We start from the raw sequence: 24,119 nt of genomic DNA on the forward strand, positions 1-24,119 counted from the left end.
AACCTGCTGTCATCTGTCCCTTTCACTGCCCCCGTATTAGTCCTTTGCAGCAACGGATGGAGCTGAAGACCATTATCCTAAGCAGACTAATACAGAAACAGAAAACTTAAATACCACATGTTCTCACTTAAAAATGCGAGCTAAACAAGGAGAACACATGGACACAAAGAGGGGAGCAACAGACACTGGGGTCTACTTGACGGTGAAGGATGGAAGGAGGGAGAGGATCAGAAACTACCTTTGGGGTACTAGGCTTATTACCTGGGTGATGAAATAATCTGTACACCCCCATGACACAAAATTTACCTATGTAACAAACCTGGACATGTACCCTTGAACCTAAAATAAAAGTTAAATCAAAAATTTAAATAAATACAAACAGAACAAAACCAGATAATTCCAGAACTTTTTTATTGTACACAAAAATCTGAATTTCTTAATATGGAAACCAAAGGTCTACAAAATGTACTCTCCTAGCTTAGGATCATTATTTATTCCTCTTATTTTTGGAATCTATTCTTTTATTCAAGGACCAGCTCAAAGGTCAGCTTTTAGTTAACTCTTATATCCCCATACACACATACCCTAAAGGCAGAGTTAACTGCTGTATCCAAGCTACTTCTTGGCATATCCTTGTCAGCCTAAATAACAGAGAGGCAGACTCTCTGAAAGAAAATGATGTTTATTCAGGAATGGCATTGCAATGAGAATACAAGTGCCACAGTAAACTATGTGCATATTCAGGGAGGTAAAGGAAGACAATGGTTTTTAAAGCGAAAATGATTGTTTTGAGAGAATTATCCTTGGCTACAAGGATCAATAACAAGGATGTTGCCTTTTGGACATTGGACAGGCAGTTGCTGGGCAAATGTCCTCAAAGAAGTATTTTTTGTGTGTCAGGTTGTGATGGCCTTTGTGCAAGGTGTGGTTTTGTGCAGTCTTTTATGATAGTCCTCATTATCAGGCATCTGTGCATGAAAATCCTCCTTTCATGGCCTTCCCCAGCTCTATTTGTTAGGATTTTTAACACAATGACTACAACTTGATTTTGACAACTTTCACATCCTGTTAGTGGGCTCACACTATTAGTTGCTAATCTCAAAAGATAGAGTTCTTTAGGGGCAGGAACCTGCAACTCACCTTGTGCTCCTCAGAGTACATGGCCCAATATCCCAAGGCCCTTAACACGTTTGTCATTATTTCAGATTTATCCTATGTGGTGTGTTAATTACTGCACCCAATGAAACTTGCTGTCCAGCAGCTCACTCTGTTCCTAGGGTTCATGTTATGCAACATAAAGTAAACAGCATCACAGATGAACTTATCTTATTTTTTTTAAAAATCTAATCAAACTGCTTGACCTAACCTCCAGTCTACAGGAAATTTAGGAGATTGAGGAACAAATTACGTGATGTCATTAGGAAAATGTCGACAATTCAAAAATGTAGGTGAGACACTCTAAAGCAAAACTAGCTTGGACTCTTCACAAAATTGTCATGGGAAATTAGTTGGTACCACCAACTCTGGAAAACAGCTTGGCAATTTCTTTAAAAACTAAATATGTAACTACATACAACCCATCAATTTCACTCCTGGGCATTTATCTCAGAGAAATGAAAACTTAATGTTCACACAAAAACTTGTACATGAATGTTCACAGCAGCATTATTCAGACTGGAATGAGCCCAGATATCCTTCAATAAGTCAATGAGTTAAACCAAACAAAACAGTAAAAGGAAATGAACTATTGATACACACAACAGCTGAGATGACTCAAAAAAAGAGATGAACAGAAAGTCAATCCCATAAAATTACATACTGTATGATTCAATTTATAACATTATTGAAATGACAAGAGTTTTAGAAACTGAGCTTTTTGTACCTGGCCGAGGGCTTTGGTCAGCAAGGTGCCCCTGTGCTATCTACCCAGGGCAGTGCCTCACCAGATTGGCAATAAAAGTATTTTAAATCAGTGAGTAATGAGAAACCATGATGCCCTACCAATTGGACTGGATCAATTTGCATGTCAACCTAGTCCACTGTAAGCTGGAGAAAGTTTACATGAATTATCATCGACAGCTTTAGCAATGTGCCTCAAGTGTCACTGTGAGATCATTCCCTACTTCCTGGAGACATGCATTAGCAGTGAACTTCTTCCAAACTTTCCAGTCATCACGGTCAAATAATCTTTGAGAGACACCAGAAACATCAGGGAAAACATTGAGTTCTCAGTACAAGTCCTTCGTCAGGGAAAACATTGAGTTTTCCCTGATGAAGGACTTATACAGGGCTACCAGCTGCTCAGGTTTATGTGCCTCCTGGGTCATTAGGAGATCTGAAGTCTAAGTTGTACGTCCCAGACCTGGAAGGATTCAAGGCAACTATGCCCATGCCAGTTACAAATTATCAATGTAGCCAGCTTTCCCAAGTGCATTCCACAGCAGCTCTAGCCTTCTTTATTCTCTAAGATATATAGCTTTCTATTGCTACATATAGCTTTCTATTGTTATATTAGCTTTCTATAGCTGCCATAACCAATCACCACCAATTTAGCAGCTTAGTCAACATACACTTGCTATCTTACAGCTCTGTATGTCAAAAGTCTGACATGGGCAGCACCAGGCCAAAACCAAGGTATCCACAGAGCTGCATTCCTTTCTTGGCTCTAGGGGAGGATTTGTTTCCTTGCTTATTTGGGATACTCACAGAATTCAGTTCCTGGCAGTTATGTGACTGAAATCCATTTCCTTGCTCATTGTCAGCCAACAGCCATACTCAGCTGCGAGGTCATCACTCTCCTTGGCTCATGGCCCCGTCTTCCATCTTCAAAGCCAGCAATGACCTCTCTGACCACAGACATAAAAGGCTTTCTTATCTGCTTTTAAGGACTCATAAGATTACACTGGACCCTTCTGGATAATACAGGACAATGTCCCCATTTTAAGGTTCATAACCTTAATCATATCTGCAAATCCCTTTGGCCATGTAAAGTAGTATATTCACAAGTTCCAGGGATTAGGACATGGACATCTTTAGGAGACATTATACAGCCTACCACAATCCCCCACATTGGCAGCAGCTTTCTCACATTTCTCCTTGACGACACTGCTCAAGTGTGCTAAGCCTTGGCTCTAATGAGCATGGCTTTCCTGAAGTTTGCTGACGAGGAAGATTATGAACTCTTATACTGCCAGCTTACTGCCAGAATGAAAACCATTGCTGGTCACAGTGAAAGCTGGAACTGGCAGGATGCCTTCAGAATTGCCAGCAAATTGACAATTCTGTGACAGCAGGGAGAATCCCTTTTCGGCAGCTCCAGCCTTACAAACAGCGAAAGAGATTCCTAGTATGAAGTTCACACCAAATTTAGACCTATTCTCAGGGTCAACCATCTCTATCATCAATTCGTCAATCCTCTTCTGTTCTGTAACATTCAGTTGCTTGCTAATCAGGGCAGGCCCAATAGTCTTACTGATGTGCTTAACAGCCTTTGAAACATTTTTTCCCATAGCTAGTCTTCTCCTCATCTTGAGCTCTAGGGTCTCACACACAACAGCTGAGGTACCACTGGATATAGTTCTGAAGAGATCTTTTCCAGTGCAGGACCCTATCTCAAGAGTGGGATTTCCTGGAAAGCCAGAAACCTGTCTGACAAAGAGCTGGAGAACAGAGATGGTGAATTTCTACTCCTATTTCTTGTCACTCAAAAAAAAGAGACAGAGGAAAGGGTACTGCAGATGTCAGCTGGGAGCCTACAAGCTCACAGGTCTCTCCTTTATTCCCGAGCCTTGCCCTGCTCAGCCTCTTTTGCTACATAGATTTTTTTAAAGCTCCCTCTATGATCCTGATGTACAACCAGATATGAGAACCAGTAATACAGATTATAGTGAGAAGCAACTTTTTAGTTACTTCTAGGTAAAAATTTTACATTATAAAATTTTTCAAACAGAAGATACATTCCCTTTTTATTGGCCATGATGTAAAGCATCTTTAAAGCTAAATTATAATTATTACATGATACTCAATCACTAAGCCAGTTTCAGAAAAGATAAATTTCATATTTCAATTTATTCAGTAAGGGGAGGTCAAAAATGAAGGCTTTTTTTCCCTTCTACCATATTCACTAAATTTATGTTTAAAACTGATATATATTTTATAACACTATTTAAGTTATGGCTTTTTCTAAACCAGTGCTTTTTAAGATAATAGTTATAAATACAATTGTTTTGAGAAAACAGGAAATAAACACTTTCACTTGCTGGTTTCTAGTTCATTATTCCCTTTGTCATTAAGATGATAATGCTATACAAATATTTGGACATAAATAACAAGTACAATTTTAACATTTTTCATAATATTGAGAGATGTTTCAGTATTATATAATCAAAACAATCTATTACAAATACACATGTATACATCTTATAAAAATACATTTAAAAACACAAGTGGGACAAATACTGAGTCATTATTCCTCCAAAGGTGAGCTGGTATTATGAAGAGGCTTTGATTTCTTTATCTTTATCAGGATATTCTTCCACCTCTGAGGAGAACATTAACTCTGGAGAAGAAAATGAACAGATCATAAAATTGTTTCCCAGTGCCTCCAACAGAGTTGTATAGCTTATTTATAGTCTTTTAAAAATTGACAGAGAAAGCCCTCAATAGATTTCTTGACAGTGAAATCTGATTTCAAAGGTAAGCTGATAACAAATGTACAAGTTTTATATTTTAAAATATTTAAATTTTAAATTATGAACCCCTTAAAAGTAAAACATAATAGAGACAATATACAAAATCCTACCTGGAAATTTAAGTCACTTAGATAATCAAAGATCATTAAACAGCTAAAAGGTCTAATTCTACAGTGATGGAATCATCTAAAATATAGGGGACAGATACAGAGGAAGGACCTGGAACTAACAAGAGATATGTGCCAGGATAGTTTAAATGGGTCATCCCATTTCATCAAAACAACCCAATAAGCCAGGTATTATCACTCATTTTATACCTACTTTTTAAATCTACATGTTGTATGACTAATATGGCCTTAAAAGAACAGGATTCTGGAAATACTAAGTAACACACACTTTGTGATTTAGACTGAATACTGCAAAATCCAGATGCAGTTTTGATGCCAACCACAATGTAGAATGTTATTAGCTGACATTTTCTACATTTAAACTATTACTTAGCATAGATGTTGGCAAAATTCTCCATGCTAAGGCTTCTGAGGCAGATGGGTTGTAAATAGTTGATCAAATCAAAAATAAAATAATAACCAAGGTCGAGAAAATATCCATAAAAGATGTTCAAGGGTGAAACTGTTGAACACTGCCCAAGGAAACACAATTTACAATACAAATACTAAACAGTTTCTCAAGCAGCATAAAAGTTTAGCAGTTTGCTAATATGATGATTCTTCTTCAGGTGTTCCAGAAGGGGTCTGGGAACTAGAGATGAGTGAATCACTGCACACTGAGCATGTTAAAAGTAAGAGTACTAAACACTGTGTTAGACAATGAAGAGTTAAGAATTTGTACCAAATAGAGGAGGTAAGAATAATTAACTTGAGTATGTGTCTGACAGAAAAGCTATGTAGACAAAGCATGATTTATTTCAAAATTAAGAGATACTTTCATCAGCAGGAAACTAAGAGAAGTAAAGAGCAAAGACTTTTTCTAAATTACTTGAAGGGTTCCAAGAGAAGAAATACCTCCTGAATATGCACAAGGGCCACAGAAGGCCCTCACTAAGTAGTTCCAGACTCCAGCCCTCCTAGGCACTCCTCTCTGCTTCTCTTGGCATTCTGTTACACCACTTTATTTTCTCTCTGCTTGTATTATTTTAATTTAAATGTGTCTTTGTGATTGGAATATTATAAGCTATATGTATTAAAAGGAGGTTTATAAAACCATTACAGAAGATTTCAGGATATTCTTATACTATTTTTTTCTTTAATACCTTCACTAAGATCCATGCCTGGCCTATAAGACAAAAATAGCCAAGATAATCCAACCAGAAGAGCCACCACGAGATTCACCACAATCCATGGCTGGAGAATCTGTTCCTCAATTCCTGCTTCCCTAAAAATGTAGAAATACTCATTAGAAATACCTTCAGTTTGGTTCATATATACAAATATATCTATTTTAGGAACTTCAAGAAAAAACAGCAGTCATCTCCTAGAGAAATAACAAGTAAAGCATGAAAGAAAATATAATTTCCCTGTAAAATATACCACATATATAATGAGAACAAGGGTTCAAAGGTTAAACTCTAAACAGATCTGCTCTATACATTCATATAAATGCAAAGCTAGTATTCCCAAGAAAATTTTCTAAAAGCTTTCCTTCCAACTACCATGACATTACTCATCAATAAAGTATATTTGCTTTCTCTTTACCTAATGTCCCTAGCCACTCTCTCAGAAAAGATTACTTTTGGATGCCACATTCAGCATTTGGGGAAAAAAAAAAAAGACTGCTTCTCTGAGTTTTATGAACTAGAATCTCAGCCATCCTGTCAGCTTCATGGCTGGCCACTGATCTGCAGATGTTGGCTCTCCCTATTCTGCTCTTTCTAGCACTGCTTGGTTTTCTGAATCTATCCCAGCTACTCACTCCTATCACTGTTCTGGGGTATGAAACTCCCTGATAGTGGGTAAGAATGCAGGACTCCTTCCGTCCATCATATGATGACTTATTTTAAAACTATAACTTGGCTGGGTGCAGTGGCTCACACCTATAATCCCAACACTCTGGGAGGCCAAGGCAAGTGGATCACCTGAGATAAGAAGTTCAAGACCAGCCTGGCCAACACAGTGAAACCCCATTTCTACAAAAATACAAAAATTAGCCAGGCGGGTGCCTGTAATCCCAGCTACTCGGGAGGCTAAGGCTGCAGAATCGCTTGACCCCAGGAGGCAGTGGTTGCAGTGAGCCGAGATAATGCCATTGCACTCCAGCCTGGGTGACAAAGCGAGACTCCATCTTAAAAACAACAACAACAACAGCAACTAAGAAAAAACTATAACTTGAAGATCTAAAACAGATTCTTAAAAGAAAGATATTTCTTTAAAAATGCAGGTGAATATAACAATAGTTACCCATTAACCAAAGGAATAAGTATTTTCTTGCCATAGATTTGGAAACAAAAACAGCCTTCATTATTTGTAGACGAAAAAGAATGGAAAGATAAGAAAAATTGCTGTTATTGCCATTAACAATTGCTAATGTCATTGTGAATTCTTACCAGAGGCTACCATTAACAGAAGAAGGTGTGTAAAGGTGGATTCTGTCACTTGTCATTTGCTGACTCAGAGATAGTATAAGAGCAGTAAAGTACACTGAGAAAAAGACAAATGAAATTACTAATAATTTTTAACAACCTGGTTTATTTTGAATTAATATTGAGATTAATATTGAAAATAATCTGTACTTTGGTGACTGATGATATAAAAGAAATTTATTTTACCAAATAAATATATTTCAATAGGCCAGATATCCTTATATATGTTTTTGAGAACAGGTACAGAAGGATCTTTTGAGACGTTCACTGTTTCATCATTAGAACTGACAAGAACCTAGATCTTTTTAAGAGTTAAATGAATTGCTCAAGGTCCTAAAATTGGTTTTATTAATATTCTCAAAACTTAGAACAAAATGCATTCCAAATAATCAGAAAGATATAAAATAGTGTTTGTTATTAAAAGGCCGTACCAGCTGAATCTGGTTAATGTCAAGTAGAAAATACAAAAGTTAAAAAGTAAGTAATACAGTACAATAAATTAAGCTTTTCAAAGTTATTTAGATGAACCTCTATTGAAAAATAATTCTATCAACATTATGCCTATTATGTTTCTAATTACAAATTCACTGACCATCTATAGGTAATGTTTATAAGGAGCAGTAATACAACTTTAAAAAAAAATTACATTTTTCCTGGTTCAAAATTATGGTATAACTCAAGTATTACACAGTTATCAAGTTGAACTGTTTACTCACAGAAAGATGCTAAAGTTGTAGGATCCAGGGCCAAAAAATTTCGGATTGCTACTGATATTTTAGCAAAGTCAATCCTAGAAAATATAAAAGCTTCTTGTCACAGTGCAGTCGTAAACTTTTTAACAAAACTTTACTTTCTTGACAATAGTTTTTTCCTTCTCTATTCTAATGCTACCACATATACTATTACTAGGTTTTAAGTAGCTACAGTGTATACATAATACACATGACAAAATTATCTTATTTACAAAGGCCATATAAAACATCTAACTAGACTACTTTGGACGACATTCCTTTGGGGTTAAGACATTCTAAAGAAAATTAAAGTTGATAAACAAAATTTCCTTAGTTTCTACCTCTTTCTATTGCCCATATCATTAGGCTCTAATTAGGTGGGGTTTTTTTTAAAACGGGTTAAATTGTGTTCCCAAAAAGATATGTTGAACTAACCTGGAGTACTTATGAATGTGACCTTATTTGGAAGCAGGGTCTTTGCAGATGTAATAAAGTTAAGGTCATTAGGATGAACCCTAATCCAGTATGACTGGTGTCCTTATTAGAAGAGACACAGATACAGAGATACACAGGGGTAAAGCACTGCGTGACGATAGAGGCAAATATTGGAATGATGCATCTACAGTCAAGGAATGCCAAGGATTGTCAGCAATCACTGGAAGTGAGGGGAAGGGCATGAAACAGACTCTCCCTCAGAGCCCTCAAAAAAGGATTCAACCCTGGCCACATCCTGATTGCAGACTGCTCGCCTCCAGACCCGCGAGAGAATAAATGTGCCGTTTTCAGCCAGCCAATGTGTGGTACTTTGTTACAGCAGTGCTGGGAGACAAATACAAATGCTCTGAGTCTCACCTATACCTGATTTAGATGACATTTAGGAATTTCTGAGTTGACTACATTTGGATGAAATTTTGGACTTATGATTTGATGCTGGAATGGGTGAAGTCTTTTGGGAATATTTTGTTTACAACAGTCTCATCCCCTCAAAAAAGAACAGAAGTAGACTGGCCTTAAAACTTTTTGAAGGCCGGGCGCGGTGGCTCAAGCCTGTAATCCCAGCACTTTGGGAGGCCGAGACGGGCGGATCACAAGGTCAGGAGATCAAGACCATCTTGGCTAATACGGTGAAACCCCGTCTCTACTAAAAAAATACAAAAAACTAGCCAGGCGAGGTGGCGGGCGCCTGTAGTCCCAGCTACTCTGGAGGCTGAGGCAGGAGAATGGCGTGAACCCGGGAGGCGGAGCTTGCAGTGAGCTGAGATCTGGCCACTGCACTCCAGCCTGGGCGGCAGAGCGAGACTCCGTCTCAAAAAAAAAAAAAAAAAAAAAAACTTTTTGAAGTAATATTGATACTCTATAATTCTATTTTGAAAACTGTCATGGTCAGTGACACATTTTGCTCAGCATTTCCTTCTGAAGAAGTTAGACAGATCTGGAGTCACAGGCATTACCTGTCAAAAGCTGAAATTGTACTCAGAGCCAAAAGCAAGTACAGAAGACTCTGGAATGGATACACTAGGGTCTTGTATTGTTGCAGAAGGTTTGAGAGGTTGGATAGCTGATCTCCTGCTAGAACATATATCACAACAATATTCCACACAGCACAGCCGGCCAAGAATCCATGAGAAAAGAGACCAATCATCCTGAATGGTAAAGGGTTTGATTATTATACTTGAATTACTAAAGTAAAAAGCTAAAACATGTTTAAAATCTCTTCATATACAAGAATAAAATTCAACATTTCATGACAAGTAAAAGCAAGCTCTTTCTTTTTAGTTACACTGATAGGTAGATCATTCAATTCCAATAGGATGTTTAAAAAATACACCTACCTACCATTTTAAGTGATCATTTCGTTAACAATATTGAACAACCAATAGGCTATTTTTTTCTTTAATTACGGAACTCAGTTAACATTTGTTTTAAGAAAAGTCCAACAAAAGCAGCCACCTGAAAGCCCGGTGTACCGTAAGTGCCACATCTCTGGTGGTCCAGGAAGGCTTCATGTCCATTGACACATCTATGTTTTCTGTGGTCTTTATCAACTCTGAACGGTCAGCGGCCTGGAATCTCCCTAAGAACACATAATGTAATTACTAACAACTAGGGAGAGAGAACCCTGGTAGCCTTTTTTTTTTTTTTTTTTTTTTAAATTCCACATTCAGGAAGCTGAAAACTAAGACTGAAATACTGCTGTTCTATCTGAAAATTCTCCTTGACTCAGCACCTATTTCAGAAAGATCTTTACTTTGGGTTCCTTAAACATAATTTTTCATCTTGAAGAAAAATAAGCGATGTCAGTGTATTTTCTTCTCAATCCAAAGTGAAGTAACAATTTCAGAAATCAATTATATTTAATAAAAAATAATGAACTTTCAACCAGAATAAAGTCTAGAAACCTTTAACATGACCTAGTCTACAAAATTCTAATTTAGAGACTTTAGAAGTATTAAAGTTTATATGCCTATGCTACCAAGGTAAGTCAATATTTGAAAACTACTTTAAATTTCTTAGAAAAAGATGTCAGGATGTGTAGCATGGCTTTCTGGGATGACAGGAAAGAAATGGGCTACTTCATAAATTTCTCTTTAGAACATTCCTGTGAAGAACATCAGTTCAAGAGTCAGCACTGCAATATTGTATGAGTAGGGCTTTAGCCTTTTTACTGTTGATTCAGAGGCTCCTTCCTGTATATCTAGTAATCCACAAATAGACCTCAGGAAGCAGGAAAGGTTCCATTTCAATTATCCTCACCAAACCCAGTTCGCAGGTGTTTTGGAGGATGAAAGACAGGGGTGTGACAATTTTCCCTAAGAAAAGACAACTTAGGCCGGACGCGGTGGCTCAAGCCTGTAATCCCAGCACTTTGGGAGGCCGAGACGGGCGGATCACAAGGTCAGGAGATCAAGACCATCCTGGCGAACATGGTGAAACCCCATCTCTACTAAAAAAATACAAAAAACTAGCCAGGCGAGGTGGCGGGCGCCTGTAGTCCCAGCTACTCGGGAGGCTGAGGCAGGAGAATGGCGTAAACCCGGGAGGCGGAGCTGGCAGTGAGCTGAGATCCAGCCACTGCACTCCAGCCTGGGCGACAGAGTGAGACTCCGTCTCAAAAAAAAAAAAAGAAAAGAAAAGACAACTTCCGGGCAGACAGTAGAACCAGTAGAACCACTGGTGCCTTTTATGGCCAGTTATGGCCAGTTACTCTAGCAGGGAAATTTCTATGCTAAGTGAAACAAGAATAAAAATGAGGATTAAGTGATACTGCTTGAAAAAGAACTGGAGTAAATTAAATGGCCACATAGTAGATGAATAAAACCACATGACTAGAAGTCATAAAACCACAGTTCAAGTCCCAGTTCCACCCTAACCAACTGTGAGACACTGGGTAAGTCAGCCAGAGACCACAGGTTTCTTATTGGCCAAGAACTGCAAGATCCTTTAGATGGGATCTTATGAAGTAGAGTTCTAAAACAATGTATACAAAATCTACATTGTAAATTTTAAGGACTAACCTTTATGTTTCAGATGAGTTCTTTAGGCAGCATATCCTTAACATATCCATGCTAGTATATAGTCATGATCATGCTTTGAGTAGGTTTTTCTTAAACACTGTGTTATAGACTGAATGTGTCCCCCAAAAATTCATATGTTGAAGCCCTAACCCCCCAGTGAGTGTGAGGTCACTGGGAGGTAATTAGATTTCGATGAAGTCATGAGGATGAAGCTCCCATGATGAGATTAGTGTCTTTTTAAGAAGAGGAAGACATACCAAAACTCTCTCTGCCACATGACGACACAGTGGCAGCCACTGGCAAGCCAGGAAGGGGCCTTCTCCAGTAACCTAATCTGCTGGAACCTTGTCTTGGACGTCCTAGTTTTAGGAACAGTGAGAAATAAATGTCTGTGGTTTAAGCCACTCAGTCCGTGGTATTTTGTTATAGCAGCCTGAGCTAAAATACACTGCAAACCTAGTCTCATAGCCAGTATACATTATACAATGTCAGCACTATTTTCCAAAAGAATATACAGCTATAATGTTGTATTTCTTATTTAATATGGTAGTATCATCATGTATTTTCTCTCTTATTTTCAGTTGTAGAATTTATATTATTATCTGTCCCACCACAACTACTACCAATTGCAGGAAGCTGGTAAAGTACAAGAAAGAATAAAGAATCAGGCAGGGATGGGGAAGATCTTTACATTACCCATAAACCCATAAATCCAGAAACAATCAGCATTAATATTTGAGCCTATTTCCTTCAAGTCTTTTGTCCTATGTATAGATCAAACTGTGTGTGTGTGTGTACACGTGTATATGCTCTTTTATCAGAATCTTTCCATAAAATGAAAAATTCTCCCTAAACATGATATTTAATGGTGAAGAATATTATTATATAGATACACCACAACTTACTGAAATCATTCCTCTCCTATTTCACATTTAGGTTGTTTCCAGTTTTTCACTCTCATGAATCAAAGCATGATGACTAGTTTTGTGTATAAATTGTTGTACATAGTTTTGCTTAATTCCTTAATTCAGATTTCCAGAAGTATAAAGGATATCCTTGTACAATTTTTAAGAGTTCATATTCTAAATAAAACAAGGCATCTACTTACGGCTTTTTTCCACAAATACTTTGCCTACAGGCTGGCTAATGCCAGTAGGTGCAGTGAATACAGACTGCTGTTCCAGAGTAGTTTGCTCATCAGTGATGTCTTCATCTTCTACTCCTAGCTCATTGGCATACTGCAATTCTGCTGGCTGGGTTTTCCTGTAATAAGGAAGTATGTATGAAAAATGGATGATTATTGAATACTCACAGACTTACATACAGAACTAGCTATAAATATAATGGAAAGAGCCCTGGACTTGGAGTTAAGAAATTTGATTTTTACTCAAATAAATCTGTTATTAACTATTATGTGCAGAAAGTCACCTACATTTCTGAGGGCTTCAGTTTTCTCATTTGAAAATTGAAGTGACTGCACTAATCTGTAAGCTTCTTTCCAAATTTAAAATTGTATGATTCCCTGTAGACACTGATATGATTTAGCTATGTCCCCACCTAAAATTTCATGTTGAATTGTAATAATCCCCACCTGTCCAGGGACTGTTCTGGTGATAGTGAGTTCTCAGGAGATCTGATCATTTTGTAAGGGGCTTCCCCCTTCACTCAGCTCTAATTCTTCTCCTTCCTGCTGCCCTGTGAAGAAGGGCATGTTTGCTTCACCTTCCACCATGATTGTAAGTTTCCTGAGGCCCCCCCAGTCATGCTGAACTGTGAGCCAATTAAACTTCTTTCCTTTATAAATTACCCAGTCTCAGGTATGTGTTTATTAGTATTGTGAGAACGGACTAACACAGACATTGATCACTATTTGTAGGTTCATTTTCAAATACAAACAATAGTGCTATATATATGCCTTCCAGTGTTATTTCTTTAAAGTATACTTTACTCATTTTATCTGAATGCTAAAACACAGTTTTACTTATTGCTGAAATAATCTTAATTTGAATTCTGTTAACATAAGAAAATAAATCATAATAGCCTATTTCATTATCTTTAATTTTTAAATATCCTTAATGTTTAATTTTGCTACTTATATATTCTATTTGTGTTCTTCTTTTTAAGAGAAGGCTCTTAAGTTTTTTTATTTAAGTACAATCTTAATTTTTAAAATTTTCTCAGTGGTTTACTCTTCTCAAATTTATCATTAGATTGGTTTAACTGATTTTTTGTAATAATACATACCCTAGAGGTACACAAATACAAGTATGTAGTAAGACTTAATGAGAAGCTACTGTTTGGGAACTCCAAACAAAGCATCAGGGTAATCCTGGAGAATAGTCAGAAACATAAATAAATTCTTACTTTGTCTTCCTCCGAGGTTTTTGAATAACTGCCTCCTCAGCTGGCTCCGCATCAATACCATTTTCATTTCGTAATAAAGATGAACTAGATGCCTTATTTTGAGTGGAGGAAGTCTCCAATTCTGAAAACAAAATAAATTTAACTTTTCAAATAACTAAAACAGAAAAAGAAAAGTAATGTACAAGACTTGTGTAAGAGAAAAGAACTTCAAGAATTTTAATTGGGCAAAAATACTTTCACTATCTTACAAATTTTTAATTTTTAAAAAATGTTATACTTCTAAACTCCTAATGTAAAAATTGAAATTGTAATGCCAAACAATATGAAAAAAAATTAAGTAACCCAACACCCAGGCTGTGTTGAAGATTCCCAAGATTATCTCCAGGTTCGCTGACTTTCTAGAAGGCCTCACAGGACTTGGAAATCATCACACTCACAATTATGGTATACTACAGCAAATGAATATAAAGCAAAATCAGCAAAAGGAAAAAGCACATGGACTAAGTCCAGAGGAAACCAAGTACAAGCTTCCAAGAGTCCTCTATCAGTGGAGTCAAATAGGATGCACTAATCTCTGCAGTAATGAGTTGTGACAACACATGTGACACATATTCTACAAGGGAAGCTCATCAGAGACAGTACCCAAGGTTAGGGGCTAGTCACATAAGCTTAGCACATACCAAAATTCTGGATGCCCAGAAGGGAAGCAGATGTTCAGCAAAAATCACTTTGTATGCACAAATGCACAGTGAGCCACCTCATAATTTAGGGAAAGTTTTCTATCAGTGTAGGGAGCTGTTTATCATCCAAGTTCCCAGATGCCAGCTAAGGGCCAATCTTATCAGCAGGACTTTCCAAGGATAGCAGTCTCAGGTCTGCTATATTAACTCTTTCCTGTACACAGGGTAAGTATGAAGTTTAAATGAGTCAGTGAAGCATTCTTCTAATCCACTAGCTACTCTTCCTATCTGGAAATACTAGCTCTCTGGAATACATTCAAGACCTTACAATTCTATTGTAATAAAATACTTACAGCCTGGATTGGAAATATAATGCAAGCAGTAGAGCCTACCATTGGTCATCCTGAACAAAATAAACAAAAACACAATTTTTAAATCCAGAAATTTAGAAAGCTGACCTGCCAGGCTTAGTGTACTTTGGAATGGCAATGACAGGTCCTTTTTGATCCAAAACTTAGTTGGGTACTGAATTTTCTAAAAAAGGTCATTTCTGTAAACATACTTTTCACAAATTATAAAACTAGGTATTGGTATCCATCTTGATTTTTAAACTTGTATCCTAACTAACTTACTAAAGGGGAGTTTTAATTAAACTACATTTACTGCCACTAATGAAATAAATTGTAGAGTTGTTACAACTAGTCTGAGCACCATTTCTGTCTCTTTTCCTTCTTCTGCCATCATCTGCCCCTTCCTTCTCCTCATAGATCCTCAGTGCCCCCAGGCACTGTGGTATCCCACTTTAACTTGCCTTCCAAAATTATGTTCCATTCTCCTGACTTTTCTAGTTCCTGCCCTTCTACTCCTATAATTCTTCCATCCAATCAAGACACGCCATTTCCTAGAAGGACAAGTAATTAGGAAAATTAATTTATAATAAATTATGAATAAGGGCTGATGTTAATAGGAGAGCACTAATCTCCCCATCTTTGTTCCTTCCCTGAGTTTTACTCCAATACAACCCTTTGTCCTTTTTCTAATTATTATAAAAGTCATAACACTCAAAATATTAAAAATTAGTAAAATATAAATGAAAGAAGAAAATTTTAAAAATCATACTTCCTCCTTCTAAAACTTCTACCACTGTAACAATGCTATATTCTTCCATTCTTTTTAATAAAAGAGGCTACAAGAAACAAGGAAGGACTCTTTCCTAGAGACTTCAGAGGGAGCATAGTCCTGTAGACAACTTGATTTTGGACTTCTCACCTAAGAACTATGAAAAAATAAACTGTTGTTTTAAGTCGCTCAGTTTATGGTAATTTTTTATGGCAACCCTAAGAAATTAACATACTATATTTTACAAAAATGGAATCCTCCAATACATACTATTTTATAACCTTTGTTTTTTGATTTAATAATACACAACTGATGATTATCCGTGTCACCCTAACAATCCTTTTAATGGGTACCTGGTTCCTATTTATGGGTAAAGTATGATTTATTTAGCCAGTATCACACCGTTAAATATTTGGGTCATTACCAATTTCTACTCTTATAAATAATGTTGCAGTTAACATTCTTTAATTACTGCAGCTATTGAATTTACTACTATTCCCAGAAATCCGACAGGCTGTATCTATGCCCCTATGAGCAAAAAGCAAGAGTTCACCCATTTCCCATCAATATTGGATTTTATAACTAGAAAAAAGCATTGCCAATTTGACAGGCCAAAAAGTGGTATAGTATTTTGTTTACCTTGTGAACTGCCTGGGACATAGAAAGACTGAACAAATGTTAGTTGTTGTTTCATTATATTATTGTTAGTACAGAATCTATCATTTCCCCACTAATCTGAAATGTCCATTTCATCATTTACTAGGTTTTTCTATGCACTGAGATCTGAACTTTCTGTTTAGTCCTGCATTTGTCGCCCTCCTCTCATAATCTATACATATATGATCAAAAGAGACCTATAAAGTATTCTTGGCTGAAGCCATTGGAGTTATTCTAGTGGTAAATTTTTAAACATAAAAGCAAGAACCCACCTGTGGGATATTGATGGGGGGAAAAATGAGAGCAGAGAGGTTTTTATCATGTCACCAAAATCACAACTGCTATCACAACCTAACTTTGGTTTCTTCACGTACCAAGAGGTAGCCTTGTCTTTTTCTGTCTTCTTTGAACAGGAGCCTCTGGGTGCTCTTTGAGTTCTTTAGTTGATGGCTCACTGCCCTCAGAGGGCCTTCGACCAGCAGTCTGAGCAAGGCCTTCCAAAGAAGCACTTGCTACAGAAAAACAGAGTAGAAAAAAATGAGATTACTTGAGCAAAGATCACTGAATTTTAAAAAGATGGAGGAAAAGGTAACTAGAATGTTTCCTATAGAATAACCCCATCTCTTTCAGAACTAATTGTCCCTGAAATCTTTCCTTCCTCTTCACCTGTAACTTTGGGATTTAAGTTAGGAAAAGAAATAAATGAAGGAATAAGAAAGGCTGAGGAAGAAAAAAAGAGGGGGCTAAAAAGAAGAGCAAAAGACAGGAGGAGAAGAAATTGCTTCAGAACATTTAGAACTTTGAAAAAGGTGGAAACCATAATAAAAACTGACAGAGAATTCTCTTACTTGCCTCTTGCCTTAAGAATTTTCATCAGCCTCTAAATAGTCAAGTCCTTCATTAATAAGTTAAAGAATGATAAAGTCATCATGGATAATTGGAGTTAGCAGATAACTTATCAATCTCTTCATCTGGTCATTCACTTCAACCTCTTCCCTCATGAAATCTTTTAAAAGAATTTCAACACATTTTGGCAGATTTGGATTTTACCTGACTGCATTCCCTTCCTTGCTTGTCTGCTTCACAAAAGAAGAAACAGAAATGCACCGGGCGCAGTGGCTCATGCCTGGAATCCCAGCATTTTGGGAGGCCAAAGCGGGCGGATTGCCTGAGGTCAGCAGTTCAAGATCAGCCTGACCAACATGGCAAAACTCCATCTCTACTGAAAATACAAAAATTAGCCAGATGTAGTGGCATGCGCTTGTAGTCCCAGCAACTCAGGGAGGCTGAGGTAGAAGAATCACTTGAACCCAGGAGGTGGAGGCTGCAGGTAGCCAAGATTCACACCATTGCACTCCAGCCTGGGCAACAGAGCAACACTCCATCTCAAAAAAAAAAAAAAAAGAAAAAAGAAAGAAATAGAAATGTATCAATAAACAAATGAAAAGATGTTTAACTTCACTAGTATTTAGAGAAATGCAAACTAAAATAAGCTACTTTTTGCCCATTAACAAAAAAATTTTAATGATTGATATTGTCCAATGTTAAGGATTTAGAGAACGAGACACTCTCAGACTCTACAGGTAGCAAGATAACAACTAAAGCTTCCTTAAGGTAATTTAGCAGTCAATCATACCAACAACACACACATCCTGCACCTAGCAATTCCACTGCTAGCAATCCATCCTACAGAAGTACTTCTTCCCTACCAGCCACTATTTTATGCAGAACTGCAACACTGTTGGAGTGAAAAATTGGAAATAACCTAAATAAATAACAGACCGGTGATTATGGTACATTCTTATCATATAATACAATGAAGTCACTGTTTAAGAATACATAGAACTCTATGTATTAAGAAGCAAAGACAGTATGTATGATTCCTTTTATGTTTTTCTTATTGTTGTTGTTTGTTTTAAAAAAGGAGGAGCAACCACAGAAACCTTTTAGGAGTGTGAGAGGTCACAAGTAAAAAGTGAAGTTAAAGGATCAGGTAAAGATAACCTTAAGCTTTCAAGCCTGAGTGCTGGGAAAATGGCAGGTTCCATTAGCAGAAAATTATGAGACGTAAAAAATTATTTATTCTTAAAGGCAATGATGGATTCTAGATGTGCTGGGTTTAGAGTTACAGACACAACTTCCAGGATTATTAGTGGCTGACTAGGACAAAAACGAGTTCTGCTCATGACTGAAGCTTTACTATTTAAATGATGATGTGGCCATGCTTTCAGACTCATGCTCTAATATAGAGATATTCTGACTGAAGCGAGATTTAAGAACTCTGTGTTTCTAAATTCAGTATCTTGTTCAAGGGTCTGGAATCAATCATAGCTTAAAACCATGTATGTTGTCTAGGGATAAAAGACCTTAAAGAGTTCAGGAACATCATGTAAGTAGGAGCTTAGATGGCACCACCTTCTATTCCATGAATGCATCCAGATACTCCTCAGGCTGCCCACTGCCCTGCACCTCACCGCCACTAGGAATTCCACTGCTTCAAACTGGCCTTAATTCTATCCTCAACGAAGTGGTGATTCTGGGCTGCTGGGGCCTTACTTCTCCCTGATCTGTGATGTTTACCATACCTGAGGTCCTGGGAAAACTTGTGATCCCACACAACAAAGAATAACATCTTACCTGGTGTGTTTTTTGTTCTAGGCTTCTTTTTCTTAGGACGACTAAGTGGAATATCATCTATAAAGCAGGGGAAAACGTCAACAGAAAAGGCTGTCTAAAATTCAGTGCAGAGAACAATCAGAAGAGAACTTTTAGCAGGGAAGAATTTTCCCTCTCCTCCCTGGGCCCAGCAAACTTCTATAGATTAGGGGAAGAAGGCAAGAAATTGAGAAGACCAGAGAGCACCCACACTGTGGTACCAGTAGCACACTGCGAGTCAGTAATGTTAGAAACCATGACACAGAAAGTGGGTTCAACAAATATTCATCTGATCCCCTACATTTCCCAGTCCCCTTGCACATAGGTGTGGTCTATGACTGGTTCTGGCCTATAGGCTGTGAGCAGGTGATCTGTGTCATTTCAGACCCAAACGTTGAAAGAGCCAGTGAGAAATCTTTCAGCTTCTCTTCCCTTGTTGTGGTGACTGAGGAAGCCTCATGTTAAGATGGTGGGACCACAGCATAGAAGTAGCCTAGATTGCAAGCCAGGTGCAGTGGCTCACACCTGTAATCCCAGCACTTTGGGAAGCCAAGACGGGCAGATCACTTCAGCTCAGGAGTTCGACACCAGCCTGGCCAACATGGCAAAACACTGTCTCTACTAAAAATACAAAAAGTAGCCAGGCATGGTGGCACACGCCTGTAATGCCAACTACTCAGGAGGCTGAGGCAGAAGAATTACTTGAACCCAGGAGGCAGAGATTGCAGTGAGCCGAGATTGCACCATTGCACTCCAGCCTGGGCAACAGAGCAAGACACTGTCTCAAAAAAAAAAAAAAAAAAAAGAAGTAGCCTACATTGCTATACCAATAGTAAAAAAGTAGTGAAAGGCAATTGTCCCCAGTTTTTGCCATAGCGGAGTTGGTATTAATTAGAAATAACCCTGTGTGATACTAAGTCACTGAGATTTGGGGGTTTTAGTATAGTATAACCTTGTCTACCCTGACAAAATGAGATAAAGGAAGGTGCAGTCCTCGTTATAGAGCTACAAACTAGCCAACAGTTGTGTGCTCAGTGACCCCATTCAGGGATGAAGTGCTTTTATAATGGCAAGGTCATCCAGTGCTATATATTAATAACAATTTTTAAATGGTAGTCAAGGGAGATTATTTGACAAAAACATATTGTAGAATTACAAATTACACCATTCAGATTCGGTTTTAAGAGAAACAAACCAAGGAATCAAACTAATTTTTGAACACCAAATACTATATTTAGAAAATTTTATATTCACATTAAACTAACTCACCTTGACTAACACGTCATGTAACACCAAACAAATTTAACCAGCAGGACAAAGACAAAAAAAGGAACAATTAATTAGAAACCTGTTAATATTCACAGTGAAAATCGACTTAAATCATTACAAATTTAAAATAAAATTAGCTTTCACGTAATAGCTAGTTTATAGACTAGTTTACTGTTTATAATTAATAAGCTGTTTAATAACACTACTAATAAAATAATGTCAATATTTTCTGAACCTACATATACATATTCCCTACTGTCTATTAATAAAGTGGATTAAGCAGATTAAGAACTCTTACTTGTCACTGATTAAAATCAGCTTAAACTCTGAGGAAACTATTCTCACAAACTAAAGATCAGAATTCTGATAAAAAAAAAAAGATACTAAAACAGTTAGAAAGGGAATGGATCCATTATCCTACCATGTTGATATTCAGGCTTTTAAATATAACATTCAATTATAACTGTTATTCTTATAATTCAAGGATTTTTCACCTTTAAAATTTCAGAAAATCCCTAAATTTTTCAGAAGAGTTTCCAGAATCATTGTAATTTTGCAATGATACTAGTTAATTTTTCCATTGTCTTCATTTTCCATTTTTAAAGCTCAATAATGAAATTTCTGTAAATTATTTTTACCTTGGCACAGGTGGAAGGGTTCGTGGAGGACGCTGTGGGGGGGAAAAAAAGAAATTTGCTTGTAAGTAAAAGCCTAGAGCATCTTTACTTCATGTATTCCAAACACCATAAAGCTATTCTTTTCTTTTTCTTTTTTTTTTTTTTTTTTGAGATGGAGTATTGCTCTGTGGCCCAGGCTAGAATGCAATGGCACGATCTTGGCTCACTGCAACCTGCATCTCCTGGGTTCAAGTAATTTTCCTGCCTCAGCCTCCCAAGTAGCTGGGATTACAGGCACCCACCACCATGCCCGGCTAAGTTTTGTTTTTTTAGTAGAGATGGGTTTTGCCATGTTGGCCAGGCTGGTCTTGAACTCCTGACCTCAGGTAATCCACCCACCTTGGCCTCCCAAAGTGGTGGGATTACAAGAGTGAGCCACTACTCGGCGAAACCGCTTCTTTCAAGAGTCTGTTGTTCAGACATGACAGAAAAATATAATGGATCAGACCAGGATCTTCAAATCTCTTGATAATCTTGTTCATCAGTGAAACCTGGGAGGTACTGATGAGAAACATGGGCAATTTAAAATTTGTTCTCCCATTCTAAATTTCATATAAAATTATTTCCTTCCTACATTCCTTTCTATCTCTAGGCCAGGCCCTTTTCTAAGCATTAGGAGTACACTAATGAACAAAACGGAGAGAACTCTGCTTTTACGGAACTTACAATCTAGTGGTTATTAGAAACAATGCTAAATATATATAATATATACTGTATATTATATGCAGCATGTGTAACATATATATGCTATATTTAAGACATATATCTTGTATACATATCTTGTGTATATATACACACACACAAACACAAACACACAAAACGTAATGAATGAAGGAGACTGAGTGCTACGTTTGTTAGGGAAACTTTCTGAGATATTTGAGCTGAGACCTGAATGAGAAAGGAGCAACCGGAACAAATGCAAAGATTTTTAGGTTAAATTGGGCCTGGAATATTTCAGGTAAAAGGACAGCAAGGTTGCCGCACAATTACCAAGGAGGTAGGCAGGAACCAGATTTAGTTAGGGCCTTGCAGACCAAGGGAAGGAGTTTGGATTTTGTTTTAATTCAATGGGAAACCAATGGAGGTTTTAAACCACATACTAACACAAATTTTTAAAAGGCCACTTGAATATACTGGGAAGAATGCGTTTCAGGGCAGAAAGAACGGTGGGGGGAAGCCTTCTAAACGCTCATTTATATGAATAAGAAAAGTGTTTGTAGTTCAGAGAGCATTACAGTTGAGAAGTATTTTCAGAATCAGATACTAACAGAAATGCCTAGAAGCCAATTTAATGTTCCAACTCTCTCATGCTGCCTGCATAAGACATTTATTCAAAAGGGTTAAATTTTAGACATTCTTGTAGTTTGTCCCATTTAGCAATCCATTCGTTCGAACAGTAGATTAATGCAAGTACTACAAGATTAGGACGAGGCAAGCTCCCGTAATACCATCCAGTAGTCAAAATTACAACTGGAAAAGAATGACAATCACGGGAACGCGCTATTGTTCTACAGATGCTACGAAGTGCGCGAGATCGATCCAAGGACTCAGTTCACGTAACTGATTTCAAAAGTCCCGCAAAAATGACGTTCCACCCACCCAGAGACCCAACCTCTACTCCTCAAAAGTAGACAACTGAAGACAAAAATCCTAACAACTAAAAGTAGCTAAGGCTCGCTTACCACAGGATTCTTTCCCATTCTGTGTTTAGCCGGCCTCGGCGGCCTCCGGCCCCCAAACACAGGGCGCCCCACCCCTCCCGGCTCTGTCGCACGCGCAGGCGCAATGCGTCATCGGGCAGCGCCGCCGGGCTAGTACCCGGCGCGCAGCGCCCAGTGGGTATGCTGGGGTGAGAGGCGCGCAGGGACCCGGATTGGCCAGTCCAGACTAGCTCTGCCAAAAAAGGGGCCTCTGAGTTGGGGTAATGTGCCCAGGAGCAGAGATCCGGCGACCGTGGCGCTGCAATCGCAGCTTTCCCGTGGTTTCCTAAGTGGTCGCGGTGATTTGTTTGCGGGAAGCGGGGCGTGAGAGAAGACCTTGGTTAAAGGACTCCGCAAGCAAACAACGATCTCTTCTAGGCAGCTATTGCCCTCTCGGAAGAGGAGTCTATGAGAGGCCTGGCTGGAAGCCCCAGCACCCGCCGGGCGCCGGGCCTCAGAAGTGAGGCGTCGTCGTGGCAACGCGGGCTCAGGTCCCTGCAAACTTCATGCCAGGCCTCTCTTCCCCCACTCCGGGAGTTCGGTCCCGGCCTCGCCTGGGTCTCCGTCCCACTCCTGTGAATGCTGGAGGGGCGGACGCGCGCACCCCATGAGCAAGGCTCTCCCTTAGTGATCCCCAGCTCGTTGGCGCCCCCCCCACCCCCACCCCCACCCTCACTCCGCCAAGTATAGCTGTTTACCCTCCACCTCTCGAGGCCGACGCGCCCCTCGCCGCTCACCAGGTTGCCCTCCTCCAGCCGAGCCCCCGAGTCAGCCCTCATGGTGCTCTCCCCGCGGGGCTTCCCCGGCGCAACCTTCGGCGGCCCGAGCCCAGCTCCCCGCGACGCTGCAGCCTGCGGGACGCCGGGGCTTCGTGGCGCCTGGCGAGGCCGCCTCCCCGTGAGCCAGGTCCCCGCCCGCCTCTGCCCTGTCAAGCGCTGCTGAGTTTGGGACAAATGCGTTTACTACTCCAGTCTGTGCGGGCCTGGGTGTGTGGATGTGTATTAATATAGGCAATTCTCACATTTTCTCCGATTGCTTACCCTTCATCCCACAACTGTGTAAATCAAATTTGGAAAAACTTTTTCTTGAAGAATCTTAAAATCAAATCCGACCTCACATAAATATCACTACAAACTACTTAATTTGCATCGTTTTGTTTGGTTAGGTTTTTTTTTTTAAAAGATAACTTTCACTTTGAGTAACAGAACTACAAATATTTTGAATCATGTATTCTATTTTACAGTTAAGAAAGAGATGGGAAAGATGGAAGAATGGTGTGGATATGGATCAGAGAATGATGCAGAAGATGAACAGATACAGGGACAGGGAAAGCGCCTGGAAATCTCAAATCTGGGGGAAGAAAGAGAAACAGGACTTTGTAATGGCATCCTAATCTTGTTACGAAACAACGGGGCTTGTTGCCCTATATGCACAGAAGCCAATATTATGATGCTGGTTTTTTGAG

General features: G+C 38.6%; 1 protein-coding gene across 5 annotated transcripts; it reads right to left on the reverse strand.

Moving 5' to 3' along the window:
• Window positions 1–392: 392 nt before the first annotated feature.
• TMEM237 (transmembrane protein 237) lies at window positions 393–23,649 on the reverse strand. 5 transcript variants are annotated; one of them, XM_030916733.1, is made up of 14 exons: window positions 23,392–23,645; window positions 20,916–20,947; window positions 20,278–20,282; window positions 18,991–19,047; window positions 16,728–16,865; window positions 13,898–14,018; window positions 12,642–12,796; window positions 11,791–11,892; window positions 9,969–10,092; window positions 9,470–9,661; window positions 8,004–8,077; window positions 7,252–7,345; window positions 5,962–6,083; window positions 393–4,558 (listed from the first exon to the last, which is right to left on the reverse strand). In XM_030916733.1, the coding sequence occupies exons 1-14, from the start codon at window positions 23,431–23,433 to the stop codon at window positions 4,491–4,493; spliced, it is 1,326 nt and encodes a 441-aa protein (XP_030772593.1). In that variant the 5' UTR covers window positions 23,434–23,645; the 3' UTR covers window positions 393–4,490. The 5 variants fall into 5 exon arrangements, 4 of the variants coding, with proteins under 4 accessions (XP_030772593.1, XP_030772594.1, XP_010353255.1 ...); XM_030916734.1 differs by lacking the exon at window positions 23,392–23,645 and adding an exon at window positions 22,637–22,716; XR_004053225.1 differs by lacking the exon at window positions 7,252–7,345 and having other exon boundaries at window positions 23,392–23,649.
• Window positions 23,650–24,119: the final 470 nt, after the last annotated feature.

The sequence above is a fragment of the Rhinopithecus roxellana genome, chromosome 14 (genome assembly GCF_007565055.1).
Source record: "Rhinopithecus roxellana isolate Shanxi Qingling chromosome 14, ASM756505v1, whole genome shotgun sequence".
Classification (NCBI taxonomy): Eukaryota; Metazoa; Chordata; class Mammalia; order Primates; family Cercopithecidae; genus Rhinopithecus; species Rhinopithecus roxellana.